We start from the raw sequence: 21,503 nt of genomic DNA, 5'->3' as shown, positions 1-21,503 counted from the left end.
TGCAAATACTTGTCGTTTGGTACTAAGTTGTTTTTCACGTTTTCTGTGTACCTATACTTTAGCAAGTATATAACGTTAACTACCGTAGGTGTAGCCATTGATCCTTCTGAAGATGCTTTTCAAAGACATCGAAACCTTGGTCAAAGAATTTGATAAGCCTTTCACTCCTGCAAGTGATCGGCTGTATTACACTTAATCCTCACTAAGTTTCCACTCCACAGTTGCTGCATCTAGCCACGTTCGAGATTTTAAACATTTTAAGTCACCTACACAGTTTAGATTTTGCGGCATGACATGTCACGAAAGTGACCACCTTATTTATGTATAAAAAGGACTGTTTTAGAGTCTTGTTCTCCTCCCCCTCCACCCCTCCCACTTCCCAGCGATATAAAATTTTTGCGGACGATGACGACCCCGTGAAAACTCGTAAGCCCTGTACCTCCACGAGACCCAGAGGAAAGCAAATTCCGGCACCAATTTTCTTTTACTTGTGGATGGCGTTCGACCCAGATCACACCGTCTTATCCAAATGTCTTCCTCAGCTCTTCCTGTCCCAGGCGACGAAGATGAATGGAGCTTTATCCATGCTTTGCGGGCCTGTATATATTAATAAACCGTAAGGAATTCAGATGAAGACCGCTCATGCTCTTTTGTATACTAAGTACATTATCAAATCACAGCGAACTACTATTTCATGTTCTTCAAGTAGGTGAAGCATACTTTCTTTCTTCTGTATGTGCATCTTCTCTAAATCGTCTTTTCTACTTTTTTTGGGTCATCAGTCTCATGGTCATGTTTGGCTATTACCGTTTCACTTTGAATGCTCAGTCTAAAAGGGTTCGCATGCTCTTTATAATTTATCGAAAATATTCGCTAGTGTGTCCCACATATTTCGCATCACACGACGCAATTGATATTTTATAAACATCTACCTGTTCTGATTTACTTATCCTATTTCCAACTTCAGACATTGTACGATATCTGATTAAGAGTTTTTTTTTCTTTTTTTATTTTGCTGTGGATGCGGACCAGGCAGTTTATGAACTAAAAATGTTTGCCATTTTCTCTGAAATTTTCCCAAGATATGGTAGAGTAACGATCTTGTTATCCTTAGCCATTTCTTCTATTTGATTCTTCTTGTCTTTGTGGATAAGACGATATACCATCTTAGATCATCCCCGTTATTTATTACTGACAATTAATAATATTTGCTTCATTTGACCTATATGCTGCCATCAGTGGCACATCAGTCCTCTGCTTACGAGGCTTCATGACGATGCCTTATTATAAATCTGTGGGAGGCAAGACTGCTTAGGAATCACAACAGTTGTAGTTGTTGGCATTTTAAACATCTTGAAGGCATGCGATTTCGTCTTGCCTCGTTATCTCCAATTCCCAAAACGAAATACTATTACTTTCAAATTATAAAGTGAAGTTTATTTTATAGTCAACCCATTAACTTTACTAACTAGTTCATGAATGTCACTACTATTTTCATTAAAAGATCATAAGACTGCTTACAAAGACATTTGTCATTATGTCCGAAATGCTCGATCGCATAGCCAGCCAATTTTCTGTATGTAAAATCTGTTTCTATCTAAGAAATAGTTCAAATCAGTGACAAGCCGCTGCAGCTCTATAAACCCAGTCATTTCCTATCTCGACAGTTTGTGCTATGGATGAATAAGTTATTTTTAATAACAGCGATCATCTGATGCACCGGAACGTTAGCATACATGTTTTTAATGTCCAGGAAGATTGTTGAGGGGTATTCAGCCATACTACTACTTCTTAAGTAGTTATTTAAAACATAATTTTCTCTAACGAAGCGGATGAGTTAACTCGTCAGTTTGTAAGCAGAAATTCCTCTCGGATTAACAATAGGCCTGACAGCGTTATTTGGTGCGTGAACTACAGGGTGTTTCAAAATGAATGTACCGTTTTTAATATTTTGTAGCATTTATTGTATTCTACTTAGAATTATAAATATCAGATCAAACGAACCAGCAGCTCAAACATTTTTGTTTGTAAACATGGAAGAAGCTCTAAAGCCTAAAGACTACGGCTTACATACGAACTCTGCAAACAAAATATTTGTGAGTGAAAATGGAGCTTTCCTGGATGCTGTCGTCTTCAGTGATGGCTCTACATTTGACCTAAGTGGACATGTGGACTCATGTAAGGTGCGCATCTGCAGGTCACCAAATCCCCACGAGATGGTACAGTTTCAAAGTGACTCCCCTGAATTAAATGTTTGCTGTGTCATATCCCAGCGCGAAGTTTAAGAGCCTTTCTCTTTCGGTGCAGCAACTGTAGTTGGTGCTTCTTATCGTGGTGTGTTAAAACTGTAGCTCTTTCTTTATACTGGAAGAAGCTGAACCAGACCTCTTTCATTTAATAAATTTTTATAATGAAGTGAGCTGAATGCAATTAATGCTACAAAGCCTCTAAACCGGTATGATCATTTTGAAACATCCAGTATAATTGGGATCTTAATTTACGTGCTGTGCGACCCATATGTAGATATTTATAGTTTCTAGTGACTGTAAAAAGGAAACACGTAAGATTGAGCGGTCTGTTAACTTCTTTTTTTAAATTCATCTACTTAATCTTTAAGTAATTCGGTAATGCTATTTTGAACAAAAATTCTTCAACTGTGTTCTGTATATTTTTAAGGTGAGCGTCAATAAGGCATATGCGAGCAGTTTTACCTAAGTAACAATTTATATGTTGTATCTTAACATCGCTGGAATGCTATGAAACGGCTGATGGCTCAGTGCGGTCTACTGGATCCATTAGTGTTTACTGTGATATCCAGTGCATGGAAAGGGAGCTGATTGGACTTGTAACAGATGTCACTGGTACTACCATTATACGAAAGGATGGGCGGGGGTATAGGTAGGCGCATCAAACAACCTGGCGCTCCCGTTTCTAACGTAGGACGAATAACTTTATATGTTTTAACTGATGATTCTGTGTGCTTTTTAAGCACACCTTTACGTAGGATTAGCACAGAAAGCTAGATGATGGGAGCGTGTCTCCGAAACGTGTTGCTGGGGATTGATTTCTAACAACAATGATTGCATGCTACATTAATCGTACCAGTAAAATTACTGACAAGTAGTCATCTAACGTAAATGTTACTGTGAACAAGGGAAAAAGGTTATCTATCACACAATATGTTTTACCTTCTGTGCAGGCCGTGTATTTACTTGTTTGGTTCCTCACATAATTTATTATCCTTCCATAGCGAATGTGAGTACAAAAAAGTAAACAAAAGTTTGCAGTACGTCAATAAATACCTTTCATTGTGCTAGGTTTTTCCTTAAGACTGACCCCTGTCATTCTAAGCCTTCACAACACGTCGGAAAATACGTAAGATAACAGAAACTAGAAAAATCCTCTGCACCACGTCTCAGGTGGGTTATATCTCCAAAAACCGCTTTCATCCTACACTCTGTACTATTTTCCCAATTTATTTGTCCAAATGAATAATTATGCTACGGCGAAAACACGCATGATAAAGAAACACTCACAAAGATGTTGATGTATACGTTTAATACACCGTTAAACGTTAGTTCTAAATCTGAAAGTAATAATGAAACTAATTATTAAGCTATAAATTAATACATTTACATACATATTAAAAAATGGACGTGAAATAAAGATTTTGATTTTCTTGTAATGTTCAAGGATGAGAAGCTGCTGCTACTTGAAAGCATATCAACAATCACTAAACAAAGGTAAAATAACATATTTTGTAAAATTTCCCCATCCCGGCTACATCTTTATCTATGAAAGAATCTTCTTATACACTCCTGGAAATGGAAAAAAGAACACATTGACACCGGTGTGTCAGACCCACCATACTTGCTCCGGACACTGCGATAGGGCTGTACAAGCAATGATCACACGCACGGCACAGCGGACACACCAGGAACCGCGGTGTTGGCCGTCGAATGGCGCTAGCTGCGCAGCATTTGTGCACCGCCGCCGTCAGTGTCAGCCAGTTTGCCGTGGCATACGGAGCTCCATCGCAGCCTTTAACACTGGTAGCATGCCGCGACAGCGTGGACGTGAACCGTATGTGCAGCTGACGGACTTTGAGCGAGGGCGTATAGTGGGCATGCGGGAGGCCGGGTGGACGTACCGCCGAATTTCTCAACACGTGGGGCGTGAGGTCTCCACAGTACATCGATGTTGTCGCCAGTGGTCGGCGGAAGGTGCACGTGCCCGTCGACCTGGGACCGGACCGCAGCGACGCACGGATGCACGCCAAGACCGTAGGATCCTACGCAGTGCCGTAGGGGACCGCACCGCCACTTCCCAGCAAATTAGGGACACTGTTGCTCCTGGGGTATCGGCGAGGACCATTCGCAACCGTCTCCATGAAGCTGGGCTACGGTCCCACACACCGTTAGGCCGTCTTCCGCTCACGCCCCAACATCGTGCAGCCCGCCTCCAGTGGTGTCGCGACAGGCGTGAATGGAGGGACGAATGGAGACGTGTCGTCTTCAGCGATGAGAGTCGCTTCTGCCTTGGTGCCAATGATGGTCGTATGTGTGTTTGGCGCCGTGCAGGTGAGCGCCACAATCAGGACTGCATACGACCGAGGCACACAGGGCCAACACCCGGCATCATGGTGTGGGGAGCGATCTCCTACACTGGCCGTACACCACTGGTGATCGTCGAGGGGACACTGAATAGTGCACAGTACATCCAAACCGTCATCGAACCCATCGTTCTACCATTCCTAGACCGGCAAGGGAACTTGCTGTTCCAACAGGACAATGCACGTCCGCATGTATCCCGTGCCACCCAACGTGCTCTAGAAGGTGTAATTCAACTACCCTGGCCGGCTAGATCTCCGGATCTGTCCCCCATTGAGCATGTTTGAGACTGGATGAAGCGTCGTCTCACGCGGTCTGCACGTCCAGCACGAACGCTGGTCCAACTGAGGCGCCAGGTGGAAATGGCATGGCAAGCCGTTCCACAGGACTTCATCCAGCATCTCTACGATCGTCTCCATGGGAGAATAGCAGCCTGCATTGTTGCGAAAGGTGGATATACACTGTACTAGTGCCGACATTGTGCATGCTCTGTTGCCTGTGTCTATGTGCCTGTGGTTCTGTCAGTGTGATCATGTGATGTATCTGACCCCAGGAATGTGTCAATAAAGTTTCCCCTTTCTGGGACAATGAATTCACGGTGTTCTTATTTCAATTTCCAGGAGTGTATATGTTAGAAAAGTTGGAAACGTATTAATCCATTTGTGACCAAATTCGTTATTTTTCATTATTTAGATTTATTGGTTTTACATTCTTTGCTACATAAAACCACCAGCGACTTTTACCTTTACAGTTTTAACACACTGTACTATATCATGTATGTAACATAAAGCACAATTGCGAGAAAACCTTACATTTGTATGAGAAAGTTAAACTATTTTGTAATGAATGAAATAAATAGAACAGGAGTAGAAATTCAAAATCAAAAAGAAGAACAAAGAATTAACTGGTGTGATAAATTGTAAAATATCCACCACAGAGTCCTACATTATATTTCTTGCACTAGGTACGTACTGATATCTTATAGTTTATTCTAACATCTGGTCTTCTTTTTTGAGTTCTTGCAATTTCACGATCATGTGCTTCATCCAATGAAACAGGAATTCAGCTGCTAAGTAATGGAGCGAAGGTTCCGTTCACACCCTTTCAGTCGCGTCGCGTGCTACCTTAAGCCAGCTGCACAGCTTCGTTCGAAAGTATGCATGAGAGATTGTTAATCCCATTTTTGCAGCAGAGTGTCGTAGCATTATGTACAGTGACGTTCAATAACCAACTGAAACGAGTCCAGTACTTACTATTTCTTGTTAAGGATATTTTTCCTATACTGATTCACATTTTGTTACATTTCATCAGTTCCACCTATGTTATTGTATTCTGTCAGAATGGGAGGTCGAAGAACTTTAATGTGTTTCCTCGAATACTGAAAAGATCTCTTAACGTTAGTTAGTGGGTTCACAGAAGTTTTATTTGATGCTGCAGAAACAACGAAGTTGTCACACCAGTTACACAGGAAAAGACCATTTTTGTTTCGCTTGGCAGAATGAATACTTTCTCTTTACCATTTCTCTATCTTCTTCATCTTGGAAGAGCGCTTTTGGAGGTACGATTTTCTCTCAGAGTTCTAGTGCACCCAATATCTTGTTCTCCAAGAAAAATTAGCAAATTAGAAACTGTAAACAAGTTATCAAAACAAAAGTTACAATTAATAAAGTGTTCTCATTAGTGCTTAGCGTTATTTTTACATAATGATGAAATATAGCTCGTGTCCAAGCGACAAAATAATTTTGCATCAGTTTCAATAAATGACATGTAAGTATTAGTTTAATAATGAACTATTTAGAAGTTTTCTTCAACTGAAAGATAAAATATTTTAATTATTACATTTTATCTAAATCCAAACACGGTGTAATGATACTCTGGCTGTAGTAGAAATGTTTAAATTATATAGTCATTGCTCCCAGTGGTCGACTGCTTCTGGAAAGTACTAAAACAAGACTGAAAGAACAGATGTGAAGCAGTTCTTCAGTAAGCGTAACAAGAATACAGTAGTTTCACTGTTGTCGAAAAACCAATAAAGTCCAGTCGTGTCACTTGTATCATTAATGTAACGTAGGACACTAACAGGTTAAATGATTTTAATGATGGGCTTTCGGGAGCACAGGATGTTGTTGATTCCAGTTTTCTGCACCCTATTTGGATGATCAATCCAGTTAGTCCACGTTAGATGCTGCCAGCTGTGTAATGTGTACTTGCTGCATTGACTTCACATAGAGCGAGTGCGCATGCCACTAAAACTCTCAGTATAGTAAGCAGACGTCAGGTCCTTGTAGAGTCTCATTGTATGTAAAGGAAATATTTGCGTCAGTCGTCGAAACATCGTGCAGAATCATTGAATCAAGAACTTGACTAAATCCCCAAAATAATAAGAATGGTAAATAATGCTTAGAAAACCTGAGAGATCGTATCATAAATAGAGACTTTGCACAGTGGTAGTATGGGTAGAGTGTTAGAGTAGTTAAGCTGTAATTAATTAATAAATTGTTTTTCTATATTGCAGTCAGCTTTTTGGCTAACTATATTTGATTCGCGTGTTCGCTTTCTAAATTTTACCGTGTTATCTGCATACCTGTAGCTAGCGAAACACTCTGGCTTTGATCAGGTAGCACTAACCTGTATATTATCTCTGGCTCGATGACTTGTTTGTAACATGCAGCTGTGTAGTCAAACCTTTCTCGTTAATGTGTCTGTTAGTGAAAACCGTATCAAAATCCTACAGATGTTTCTGGTATTAGCCTGCATATACAGAACGAACAACAGACAAGGGACTTTAATTAATAATATGTGTAGATATACACAAACCTCCTTCGTGCATATCTGTTAGCGAAAACAGTATCAAAATACTTACGATAATTTCTGAGATTAGCATTAACATGGGCGGAAAAGCGCAGCAGGGGACATTATGATACCTATAGATTCTCGTCATCCTTCGCTTCTCTCTGGAGTAGTAGCAGCTCTTACTTTACAGATTTTCGCGGCAAGTACCACTTCCTCTCTAGCTGACCATCCTGAAACCTCGTATTATTACAACGAGATTTCATACCAAACGCCAATTAAATATAGAACAGATCATAATGCATGTACTAAACAGTCACAATCACTATATTTAATAAATTATATACACAAATCTTCCTCATGGTACAGTGTATTAGGGAAAACTATCACGGTTGGCCATAACATACAGACATAAAAACGTGGCAGTGGAATTTAATTTACAATACGTATAGACAGTGAACATTAATGCATTACACTCCATCAGCATACAAAAGTCTCAAAAGCAATCATGTCAGAGGGGAAGTTAACGGCAACAAAGGTAAGCGGCTTTGTGGAGTTAACTAACATGGTGTTGTTATCGTATTGTGGTCTCCTCATCATGTGCAAAGGCAAGTCCGTAGGCCTTCCAACGGAAAGATAGCCAAACATAAGCGTTTGATTTGTTCATTATATTAAAATTAACATGAATAACAATAGTTATCCAAGGTTTTTTGGCTACACTTATTTGCGATGGTATTTGGTATGTTGCTACATTTAACATTTGCTAATGTTATGTACACTGCTGGAAAAAATTGTATAGCCCTTTAGAAGTTTCGAGTTCATTCAAGATTCATTGTTACAACAGCCCATACGGACTACACGAAATGATTACATTTACAGATAAATGTCACAAGAGGCTCTGAGGTATCAGGTATCGACCCATGCTGAAACCCCCATGTTGGTACATGATGTAGTTAGTCTCCATGGGTGATAATGCAGATGCTGACTCTGGCATCCACTCGATCGTACAGATGGCGAATACTGCCCTGGGGTACACGTTATGCCACTCCTGGTAGATCTCTTCTGCAGTAGCTGTTGGCTGACGAATCACAAGAGTCATTTCTCGCCCCATCATATCCCATATGTGCTCAACTGGCGTTAACTCCCGAGATCGTGCTGTCCAGAGAAGTTGCTGTACGTCTTGCAGAGTACGTTGAGTTTCACTGGCAATGTGTGGGAGAGCACTATCCTGTTGCAACGATGCAACACTTTCATGTTCCAAGAACGATAAAAGAAGTGGTCTACCAACATTCTTAACGTATCGAGCGTTGATTAGCGTCCCCCCAGAAACACCAGAGCTCAATCACAATTGTAGCTTATCCCACATACGACCATAAGGTCTAGGGTGTGGCTAGTGTGCCTTGCACTAATGCTTTCTACGACACAGCGCTCACCAGGTCTACGTCGTTTGTAATACACGAACATCATTTTCGTGCAGGCAGAATTTACTTTTATTGCTGAAGATCACAGAGCGCCATTCCACGTTCTAAGCGATCCTCTGATGGAATCAGTCGAGCCGCGCACGTCGATGCAGTCTGCATGTCGATGCAATGGCGTGAATGGAAGACAGGCTAGAGATGTGAGTGCTCATAGTCCGAATACTAATAAGTGGTTCACTACAGTTCATGTTGACACGTCTAGGCTCGCAAGCCGTTATCAGTGCTAAATCTGACACAGCACGTGCTGTTTGAGTGGTAATTTTCCAAAAGCACAACTCGACTCCTTTCAAACGCGCTCTGTTGATTGTAGGACGTACGAGTACTTCTCCATTGCTTGGTTGGCTGCCTGCTTCACAGGTTTGCACCACTGAGCCCTTCTGTCTGGGAGTATTCCCAATAAAAGGACCGACAGAGATGGCTCTCTAGTAGGTATGCCAATACACTGTTGTTATATGGCATTGAAACCATCATCAGTACATCTACTAGCGCACAGGTGACATGCACTCATCGGGTCAAGGTCGAAGTCGTCTTTTCAGGCGTACTAATTTTTTTCCAGCGTTGTGTTTTGCTTATGGTAGATCTGAAGGTGAAATTTAATTACATACCATCTACAAAACACCACAAAGCAGTCACTTTTCCGTTTCTGCTGTAGCATTGCGTATAGTAAGGAGTATCATGTCACATTTTAGGTGTTGTCTAGATCTAAATTTTAGTGCCTGACACGGTCGCCACTTTGCGCGTGCCGGCAGGCCAGGTGGACCTGTGGACGCAGAAGGCGAGCGGCTGCGCGTGCCCGTGGGACGACTCGGCGGCGGAGTGCGCGTGCTGCGTGCGCGAGGGCGCCTGCCACTGCGGCCGCGCCGCCCCCAACCGCTGCAGCCAGTGCGGGCTCGAGCAGCACTGCAACAACAGTGAGTACCCAGCAGCCACCCCCACTACTCTAAGTGCAAGGCCAGTCATTTTATTTAACACACCAAAGAACGTGACATGGTCGCCATGTTACTTCTTTCCGGCTTTGATTACCATTATTGGGCCACCTTGAACAATATTTTCTCACTTCCTGTTGCAGCAGTCATCGAATACCAGTAGTGGCCTCACTGCATCTGTTTGTAATATCTTGTTGTCCGAAGACTACAGAAAAATTTGTAACTTCTTTAGTATACTGAAAATTCTTGATCGTAGTGCCTCGTAGAACATGAATTATAGACACTAAAACTATTGCAGTTTCGTGTTACTTCCATTTTCTTATCTAGGAAAAGTTTTGAATTAAAGAATCACTTATTAAAATATATTCTAGTTATTCGACTTTGCTCAACCTGAAATTTTATTTCCTTCTTTAGTTACACGGAGAGCTAATGTTGATCGAATTAATATTCAGTAAATGGTATGCGGCCCCTTTAATACGACCTTGCACCAATCCATACAACTACTATTATCAGGACGGGAAACTGGATGGCGAATCATTGTTGGTAGTCGTACTTTGATTTAAACATACTTAATTTATTAACATAAGTTTCCTGCAGATTATTCCCCACAATCTTCACTACAAGCAGCAGTTACTTAGTATAAGTTCTTATTTAAACAAACTAGTATAACCATAAAATGCATGTAAAACAGTTCAGAAACAACTAGGAAACCCAGTATTTCCGTGGCTTCGCCACACTTAACAAAAGCTTACAAGTAACAGTTCAGTTACTATCAGAGTGGGCCAGCCACTTAATTGCATTTAAATACTACAAGGCCCAAACAAAACTTAAATCTTACATGGTTAGCCACAATTTGCTAGAGCATAGAGATGTAACAGAAGCAAGAAAGTCTTCCATTAAACAAACCCAAATTACATTTGGTTGCAGGTCTATCATCATGTAACCCAAAAAACATTTGTTTAAAAATCAGAAAATCACAAATTAAAAACGCGTTTTACCTGCCTTGGCGTAAGAAAAAGATACACTAATCTGTTTGTATGGGGTCTTTGCCCAAATCAATCCAGCCGTGGCAGGGTTACGTAAGCACAGCAGGACCCAGGCTGCGGGTTACACCTCACTCCTTGCCAAGGCGTTGGCGCTTACAACAGCTTTTGACAAACGCAGGACAATTGCAACTCCCTGAAACACACGCAAAATACAGGGCAGAATCCTTGCATCAGACATACGTGAATCAGTTTACAAAATGTTCCGTCCACAGCAATCACTACCCTTTAAAATGCTACCATTTAAAGGACGGTTCACGCATAATAATAATAATATCACTTAGCTGCAGTTTTCAATCACTTAATACAGTTATCACTAAGACTTCACTGCGAAGCCAACATTTAACCAGCTCACACGGAGCTTATCCACATACTTTTCGATTAACGGCTGTGTAAGTTCCACAATTATTTAGGGAGTCAAACGCCTCTCATCGCTTTCGCTTAGACACATACACAACGGCCAACTTACTTGATGTCTGCACACAGCACAACTCAGTGGCTCACGCAGCTTAACCACATTCCATCAGGGACCTTTCCTTTGATAGAAATCACGAATTTTGAATCTCCGAGCTGCCCCAAAACGCAGACTTCCCGACCAATACAATTGCGCGGTACATCACACGAATAGGGCACATCCCGTCGCAATCGACACTCCTTTCTCCGGAGACGTCCCACGTCTCTCCATGTTTACCTTTTGATAACTAACGGCCGGATTTTGAAGCCCACCAACCCGAAAGAAAGCCACACGATATGCAAAGACCTCATATACCCTCCAAAATCGATCGCAACGATATAACGAGCGTACCCGATGCTGGTGCCAGTCCGCCACGGCTCAGTAACCTTTCCAACAGGTAATGACTGCCAGTCGCTGTACAACTATCCACAAGCATTAGAGTTGAAACGTATACTGATTGTTCTAGATTATGCCAAATGATTAAGAATTTCCTTTTTTTCTGTCCACCACAACAGTCACTGTAAATCGGAGACCATTGTGGTAACATTGTAACATTGTATTGCTGTCGCCTTCAAAATGACTATGTGAATCCTCACCATTAACAATAGAATGGCATACAAAGTAGATTTCAAATTCTAAGCGCATTAATTTTTGTCCGCTTTCAGTGTGCAACATGACGATCGACTCGCGCTACCTGAGCGCGCGCTCCGGCAAGACGTTCGGCCAGATCAAGTCTCCGTCGCTGGAGGGCCCCGGCTTCTGCTGGTACCTGCTGCAGCCGGACTCGGGCCAGCGAGTCGAGATACAGGTCTACCGGCTCGTCAGCGTCGGACGCTTCAACGGCACCAGGTGAGCACCAAGTGGAACAGGTCGCGATGCCTCCCAAAACACGTTTCAACAGCAAATGTATGGTATCCTCATCTGAATGACAATGGACGAGGATGCACGCATCTTTATTTTCAATGTTTTTGAGCTACATCTAGATTCCTGGTACCCACCTTTACGGTAAAATATAAGCAATAGTTCATTTTATAAAACGATAATACTGTAACTAACAAGGAAACCCTCCATACTGTAAATCACGAATTTCAATATGTTCTAGAGACCTTTACGCTGAGTACGTGCTATCCGTTTTTAGCGACGGGCCTTGGTTTTTCAGAAAATCTATTTTGAGGTTCATTGCGCACTTCATATACCCGTACCTTTACATGTATTCTTAGTAAGTCAGCGTAGCGCAACGGTAAACGTTCAGTGCTACCGTGCTGGGGGCACCGAGTTCGATTCCTGCTCACGGAGTAGATTTTCGGCGTATTTAATGGCATTTGTGATTTCGCCATTTGATTCTTGGTTCAACTCCTTTACTTGTGGAGGTTCTTCTGGCTGCACTAGTGCAGAAACACTTGGTTCTTTCATTTCACAGAATTTTTCCAACACACGGCGCTAGAGACGCTTTGTGAGCAGCTGACGCCGTAGTTAGATGCGAACGTAAAGGAATGCAACTCGCATCCTCATTGGCCTAGAAGCTGGGGTTCCCGTTACGGCTAACGGTATTCACGGGAGAGGGGACGATAATGGGCGGAGATCGATTCCAGATAACACAAGAAGCGACCGTTGTACGAACATTTGGAACTCCAACTGCAAACCAAAAGCGAAACGAATATCTGAAAAAATTAATGACTGCATATATCTTTATAATTCTGCTCACCTTACACTGTTTGTTGATATTCTTTGAAATAAAATTGAAAAATTCGATCGATTTTGAAAAAAAAAGAAAACAGTACACGAGTAGGATTTGAACACGGTACCCCCAGCGCGGTAGCCGTGAACCATTACCACTGCGATACGCTGACATGATCGGAATATGAGTAATGTTACGTGTGTACAAAGTACGCAATGAACTTCAAAATCTATTTTCTCAAAAACCAAGGCCCGACGCTAAAAAGTCGGATAGCCAGGTACTCAGTGTCTCTACAACGTATTTCAAGCGCATCAAATCCGTGATTTATAGTATGGTGGGTCCCCTTGTAAGAGATATAAATAGTTACAAAAATTACATACTTGTTTTTGATGATGATTACTATGATATGATTACGGTCATAGGGTCATGGTGACGTTATAGACGGCGGTGGTAGTGGTAGTAGTGGTGGTGGTGACGATGGTAGTTATCCTAGTGCTGAAAGATGATCCATGCAGTGATATGTATGCTGGCAGTTTTTCTAACTTAACGACCTGCTCGCAGATGTGGTCATCATCATCATCTTGGACAGTTTCCAGCCTCCGGCCGGGTCTGTATGGAACATAGGCCTCTCCATCGTCTTCTGTCTCGCCACCATCTCTCCGTTTTCACCTTGGTCCAGTCTTCTCCTTTCTTCTGGACGCATTCCTCTACTCCTTTCAGCCATCTGCCTCTCGGTCTTCCTCTTCGATTCTTTCCTTCCAGTTTCACCTCATGTACCTTCCTGACTATCCTCTTCTCCTCCATTCTCTTAACGTGTCCATACCATCTCAGCCTTGATTTCTCTATCTCCACCTGTAATTGTTCCACCTTCATTAACTCTCTGCTCCTATCATTTCTTAACCTGTCTATCTTTGTCACTCCACTACTGTTTCTGAAGAATTTCATCTCACTAGCTTGCTCCCAAGTTTCTGATGCATATGTCAGGATCGGGACATAGTATGACTGTTATATAACCCTTTTACACAGCCGGGGTCCGTGGGCGAAATTGGGGCACTGATGAACCAAACCATTATGAACACTTGCTTCCAACTGCTTCGGTCGACATTTAGATCGCAGTGTTGCAGAGATACCATGTGGACTCCCGAGGTATGTGACACAAGATGTCTAGGCACCGATCTCGCAATTTCCGCATATTACGGGACTGAGATTTTTGTCCTCGGAGCTGCCACCCAGTAACGTCTTAGAATTGCTCCATAAGGAGAATTAGGTGGTCAAGACTTAAGGGTGAGTTAGCTACCATGCGTCTCTATCATCTTTAGCACGATTCTGGCCTAGTGACATAACTATCCATCAGGAAGATCCAGTCACCATCTGGAAGACATGAAACAGGAAGGGATGCAGGTGATGCACAGTATTGAGCACATAGGTCATAGCAATAAATGTTTATGTGATTACTACAACAACTCAATGGAATCCCAGGAGAGTATACCCCATAGCGTACTACTGTCGCCATGCGCCTACGTTCGTGTTGGGGTACATATTTCGAGCAGCTTGCGGCCGAACCTCTGAATCTTTCCATCAGTAAATGGGGTATGTTCTCCACTGACTCGGTTGTTTTAACCCCCTCCACTGATGGAATGACCCACTTCCCAATTCCATATGTATAAAACCAATACGGACTTGTAGCTGTCACGCCTTTGCGCTTACTGCTACGTATTTTAACTGTAAATAGCTCAGTCCCAATGGTAAGAGGCAGTAGCGAATTCACGTAGTTAATATTTGAATCCAGCACAGCTGCCACAAGCTCAGCTCACTTTTACTCCACTCCTACCCTCGCCATTGCACCACATTAACTAGGTGCTACGTGGACCTTGCTAAATTCACTTGCGTATACATTTTTGACCGTTACTCGCCAGTATTTACCTAATGAATAGTACACTCCTAACCGGACTATTTCCCTAAGAGCTGTGATGATTGAACGGGTTCGATCCAAGGCCTACAGTGCCCTACAGTTCACACGGTAACACTGCCTACCTGACCCACTTAACTTGGTAGTGAGCTTATGTATCCAATCACCACTGCTAGCAGCAGTGGATAATCCTATCAGCACGACGAGAGCAGCAGACTTACCATCGAATCCTCCTGAAAATACTTATAACTACGGTCGCCAGCTCTGAAGGAGCAAAAGAATAAATCAGTTTTTGGCTCGTTTCAAAGTGAAATGGCTTGAGTTGAATTTAAACTTAATTTTGAATATTACTATTTCTGATCATTCTAGATGATTCTACAAACCAAATACTCTCTCAATTTCTGTGAGTTGGCTTGGTAATTGCTACCAAGACAGTTTATGCAACTTCGGTTAACAAAATTCTATCCTTCAACTTATTTAATGATTTTGGATATTACTCTTTGGACCATTGATACAGAATTAGTTAAGTGACTTTACTTGAAAGGTTGCTCAGAAAAATTTAAGTAACTATAAATAGGCGACTCATTCTGGTGTGACCATTGCTCTTTTCAACATTCTTATACGCTAAAGTATTCTACAACCAAAAGAATTGTAAATGAAAGAGGCGATGGTGGCCTCAGTCTGATTTCACTATACTTAGTTTGAGGTTACTACACTTTACAATGAACAACATGCGTCGTAATTTTACTCATTACTATATTCTGTCCTCTGCACTTGCATAAAAGAAAACTGGTATTCTCCTTTTACATGTATACAAAGTTCGACTTAACAATTGCAAGCAGTCTTGCCTTGGGTAGACGTTCGGTGCTGGTGGTGAGATGCATGTGGATAACGCAGCTCTTCACGCCTCATGCCCTTAATGGCGGCTGGAACTATGAGCTGTAGCACTCGTATAAGATACTGCACGTCCGCCATAAAATCTGGGCACAGGAACTCTTACAATCAGCCCCAGTGGCATAGAGGCGGCTTCAACAACCATTCGTCGCGTTTTACTCCAAAAACGGCGACGATATTCGCCTCTTCGCTGTTGCACAATCACTTTTGCGTGAGCACAGTTACGCACGTCCGATCACGTCAACACTCCCCAGGCCATTCCATTGTTCAGTCCCTGTGTCTCCAGCTACCCCTAGCTACGCTCGTATCACCAAGAGTGGGGGCGTTCCCCTACCACCTTTTTACCAAAATCATTTAGTATTTAAGAATATTTATATTTACTACCCTGGAGTTCATACCAGTCATAATAATTTACTACTAGCGCTTTACAACATTAAATTATACAGTAATAACTTATAATTACCAAGAAAAAGAATACATTTGACTCCGAGAGCTTAGTGCATTGTCTGACAGGCAGCGCTAATTCCCAGTTTCGCCAATAGATGGCATCAGGGTGCACTCCCTGGCAGTCTCACACAAGCGCGCCCGTTTCCGACGCGCGGGCTCCATATTACTGTCAGCCCACCATCATTTCAGTTCTGTTACAAGCTGTACTCCGTCATGTCGGCGTCTCGAGAAGTGACCAGCGACCTTATATAACCATAAACGTGATTCTTCCGACTATCAGACGCGTTTCCACTGATACATGGCACACTCGTAAATGACGATGTCTTTGAGTCAATATGGGAACAGGTAACGCTCGTCTACTGCAGAGCGCTGAACGGTAAACCGGCCAAACGTTTGTGCCTGTACCAGCATTATACTTGTCATCAGGTGTGACAAGGATCAACATTTTTTCTCCGAGCATGATGCATCTGACTTACATGTCACGTTATAGGTTGAGACGTGAACGTCTGTTATCTTGTCGCCTACTGATTGTGTCACCATCCTTCAACTACTTGCTGTACATACGACTATAGTATGTGAACAGTCGAACACGTTATTCTGCTCCTAAATTTCCATATGAGGTGCTGGGCAATAATATTCTACCCCTAGGGAAAAGTCAGCAACATCTTTGGGAATTCACGAGTAGGACATTGAATATTTATGTTCTGTGTGCAGGCAAGTGGGTGGTTAATGCCAGTCTCGGATGCATAATAGCTGTGAGTTTGACTTCTCAGGTTTGCACTTGGAGAAAGGAATAGCTAACAGTAACAGTTATTTCCTACCGTCTTAATACCTTTTCAAGGTTTAGATAGAGTGATGAATAACCGAATAAACAGTAGCGTTAATTGAGCGTGAAGTATGATAACGAATCATTAGAAGGTAGGTATGGGGGTAGCGTCTTTGATTACTAATCAAAACGTCCTCGGTTCCGGATTCGAACCCACAACCGCTTGAATGTTGGGTAAAAATTTTCAGCAATGGTGGCCGAAGAGTTCCGGCTTAAGATGTTACCCTCGCTCAGCAAACGGCCTTGCAAAAGAGGGAGATGGAACGGATAGAGGTTCAGGACAGTCTCTTGTTGTTGGGGTTGGAAACTGCAAGTAAAGGGGGAAGAATAAGCAATCATCAACGGCATGAGGATGCAGAAGGCAATGGAAGCCACTGCACTAAAGACACCTAAAGTGAATTTGCAGGACATGTGCCATGTAATTGAGAAGTGTCAGGACGATCTCTCTACTGGGAAAAGGATCCGGACTAATCCCCCATTCGGATCTGCAGGAGTGGACTGCCAAGAGGGAAGTGACCGCGAGAAAAAGACTGTATAACCACCGAAAGAATAATGTTCTATGAGTCGAGGCATGAAATATCAGCAGCAGTAGGAAAGCTAGAAATTCTCGAAAGGGAAATGCTAAGACTAAGTTTGGATGTAGTGGAAATCAGTGATATGAAATGGAAAGGAGATATGGATTTCTGCTCACATAAGTGTTGGCTAATATCAACACCAGCAGAAAATGTTATAATGGGGATGGGATTTGTTACGAATAATAGGGGTGAGAGTGAGTTACTGTGAAAAGTACAATCATACGGTTGTTCTTATCAGAATCTACAGCAAACCAACATCGACAACGAAAGTTCGGGTGCACATGCCAACATCACAAGACGAAGATGAAGAGATAGAGGAAGTGTATGAGCATACTGAACGGGTAATTCTGCACGTGAAGGGAGTTGTAAAGCTAGTATTTGTAGGGGATTGGAAAGCGGTTGTAGGGCTAGTAATAGAAAAAAGACTCACGGGAAACTATGGGCTTAGTAGTAGGAATAATAAAGAAGAAACACTAATTCAGTTCTGCAATAAAATTCTGCTAGTAATGGTGAATATGCTGTTCAAGAATCCCAAGAGGAGGAGGTATACTTGGAAAATATCGGGAGATACGGAAAGATATCAGTTAAATTACATCTTCGTCAGCAGAATTTCAAAAGTCAGATACTGAATTGTAAGGCGTATCCAGGCTCAGATTTAGACACAGATCACAATTTAGTAGTGATGAAGACCGCGTTGAAGTTTAAAAGACTAGTGAGGAAGAGTCAATGAGCAAATTAGTGGCCTACGCTTGACGTTGACGCTTGACGTTCTCAGAGGCTACAGATTCTGCGACAAGATTCGCTCAGTTGTTACTTCAGTTGAAGAGGAATGGGCATCTCTAGAAACAGCAGCCACAGAAGCTGGAAAGAGAAACATACAAAATACAACAAAGGTAACTGTGATGAACCCATGGGTGGCAGAAGAAATACTTCGCTTGGTAGATGAAAGAAGGAAGTACTAAAATGTTCAGGGAAATACAGGAAAACTGAAATACAAGTCATTTACGAATGAAATAAATAGGAAACGCAGGAAAGCTAAGGCGAAATGGCTGTATGACTAACGTGAAGAAAGCTAAGAAGTAATGATTGTCGAAAGGCCTGACTCATCATACAGAAAGGTCAGAACACCATGATGAAATTAGAAGCAAGGGTGACAACATTAAGAGTGCAATGGGAATTCTACTGTTAAATGCAGAGGAGAGAGCGGGTGGTTAGAAATATTACATTAAAGGCCTCTATGAGAGGTAAGGCATGTTTGATAACATGATAGAAGCAGAAACAGGAGTCGGAATGGTAGAGACAGGAACACCCAGTATTAGAATCAGAAGATAAAGGAGCTATGGAGGACTTAAGATCGAATATGACAGAACGGGTTGCTAAAATTTCATTATAATGTCTTAAGTCGTCTAGGGAAGTGGCAACAAAACGACTGTTTACCCGGGTGTGTAGAGCGTATGAGTCTGATCACGTGGATTTTGGTAAAATACCATCCACACAATTCAAAAGACCCCAAAATATGACAAATGAGAGAAGTGGCACACCATCAGCTTAATAGCTGATGCATCCAAACAGCCTACAATAATTCCAGAATGAGATTTTCACTCTGCAAAGGAGTGTGCGCTGATATGAAACTTCCTGGCAGATTAAAACTGTGTGCCTGACCGAGACTCGAACTCGGGACCTTTGCCTTTCGCGGGCAAGTGCTCTACCAACTGAGCTACCGAAGCACGACTCACGTCCGGTAGTCACAGCTTTACTTCTGCCAGTACCTCGTCTCCTACCTTCCAAACTTTACAGAAGCTCTCCTGCGAACCTGCAGAACTAGCACTCCTGAAAGAAAAGATATTGCGGAGACATGACTTAGCCACAGCCTGGGGGATGTTTCCAGAATGAGATTTTCACTCTGCAGTGGAGTGTGCGCTGATATGAAACTTCCTGGCAGATTAAAACTGTGTGCCCGACCGAGACTCGAACTCGGGACCTTTGCCTTTCGCGGGCAAGTGCTCTACCAACTGAGCTACCGAAGCACGACTCACGTCCGGTAGTCACAGCTCTACTTCTGCCAGTACCTCGTCTCCTACCTTCCAAACTTTACAGAAGCTCTCCTGCGAACCTGCAGAACTAGCACTCCTGAAAGAAAGGGTATTGCGGAGACATGGCTTAGCCACAGCCTGGGGGATGTTTCCAGAATGAGATTTTCACTCTGCAGCGGAGTGTGCGCTGATATGAAACTTCCTGGCAGATTAAAACTGTGTGCCCGACCGAGACTCGAACTCGGGACCTTTGCCTTTCGCGGGCAAGTGCTCTACCAACTGAGCTACCGAAGCACGACTCACGTCCGGTAGTCACAGCTCTACTTCTGCCAGTACCTCGTCTCCTACCTTCCAAACTTTACAGAAGCTCTCCTGCGAACCTTGCAGAACTAGCACTCCTGAAAGAAAGGATATTGCGGAGACATGGCTTAGCCACAGCCTGGGGGATGTTTCCAGAATGAGATTTTCACTCTGCAGCGGAGTGTGCGCTGATATGAAACTTCCTGGCAGATTAAAACTGTGTGCCCGACCGAGACTCGAACTCGGGACCTTTGCCTTTCGCGGGCAAGTGCTCTACCAACTGAGCTACCGAAGCACGACTCACGTCCGGTAGTCACAGCTCTACTTCTGCCAGTACCTCGTCTCCTACCTTCCAAACTTTACAGAAGCTCTCCTGCGAACCTGCAGAACTAGCACTCCTGAAAGAAAGGGTATTGCGGAGACATGGCTTAGCCACAGCCTGGGGGATGTTTCCAGAATGAGATTTTCACTCTGCAGCGGAGTGTGCGCTGATATGAAACTTCCTGGCAGATTAAAACTGTGTGCCCGACCGAGACCCGAACTCGGGACCTTTGCCTTTCGCGGGCAAGTGCTCTACCATCTGAGCTACCGAAGCACGACTCACGTCCGGTAGTCACAGCTCTACTTCTGCCAGTACCTCGTCTCCTACCTTCCAAACTTTACAGAAGCTCTCCTGCGAACCTGCAGAACTAGCACTCCTGAAAGAAAGGGTATTGCGGAGACATGGCTTAGCCACAGCCTGGGGGATGTTTCCAGAATGAGATTTTCACTCTGCAGCGGAGTGTGCGCTGATATGAAACTTCCTGGCAGATTAAAACTGTGTGCCCGACAGAGACCCGAACTCGGGACCTTTGCCTTTCGCGGGCAAGTGCTCTACCAACTGAGCTACCGAAGCACGACTCACGTCCGGTAGTCACAGCTCTACTTCTGCCAGTACCTCGTCTCCTACCTTCCAAACTTTACAGAAGCTCTCCTGCGAACCTTGCAGAACTAGCACTCCTGAAAGAAAGGATATTGCGGAGACATGGCTTAGCCACAGCCTGGGGGATGTTTCCAGAATGAGATTTTCACTCTGCAGCGGAGTGTGCGCTGATATGAAACTTCCTGGCAGATTAAAACTGTGTGCCCGACCGAGACTCGAACTCGGGACCTTTGCCTTTCGCGGGCAAGTGCTCTACCAACTGAGCTACCGAAGCACGACTCACGTCCGGTAGTCACAGCTCTACTTCTGCCAGTACCTCGTCTCCTACCTTCCAAACTTTACAGAAGCTCTCCTGCGAACCTGCAGAACTAGCACTCCTGAAAGAAAGGGTATTGCGGAGACATGGCTTAGCCACAGCCTGGGGGATGTTTCCAGAATGAGATTTTCACTCTGCAGCGGAGTGTGCGCTGATATGAAACTTCCTGGCAGATTAAAACTGTGTGCCCGACCGAGACCCGAACTCGGGACCTTTGCCTTTCGCGGGCAAGTGCTCTACCATCTGAGCTACCGAAGCACGACTCACGTCCGGTAGTCACAGCTCTACTTCTGCCAGTACCT

General features: G+C 43.2%; 1 protein-coding gene across 1 annotated transcript in view; it reads left to right on the top strand.

The window, feature by feature from the left end:
- The window catches only part of LOC126088306 (uncharacterized), a 323,218-nt gene that overhangs the window by 62,900 nt on the left and 238,815 nt on the right, over positions 1-21,503 (top strand). Inside the window, exons 3-4 of the mRNA XM_049906436.1 lie at positions 9,633-9,789; positions 11,967-12,150. Coding sequence (XP_049762393.1) covers positions 9,633-9,789; positions 11,967-12,150 — 341 coding nt within the window. The remainder of the gene's footprint in view (positions 1-9,632; positions 9,790-11,966; positions 12,151-21,503) is intronic.

This window comes from Schistocerca cancellata, chromosome 6 (assembly GCF_023864275.1).
Source record: "Schistocerca cancellata isolate TAMUIC-IGC-003103 chromosome 6, iqSchCanc2.1, whole genome shotgun sequence".
Lineage (NCBI taxonomy): Eukaryota > Metazoa > Arthropoda > Insecta > Orthoptera > Acrididae > Schistocerca > Schistocerca cancellata.
The sequence above is the reverse complement of the archived record's forward strand: the minus strand, read 5'-3'. Positions and strand labels throughout refer to the sequence as shown.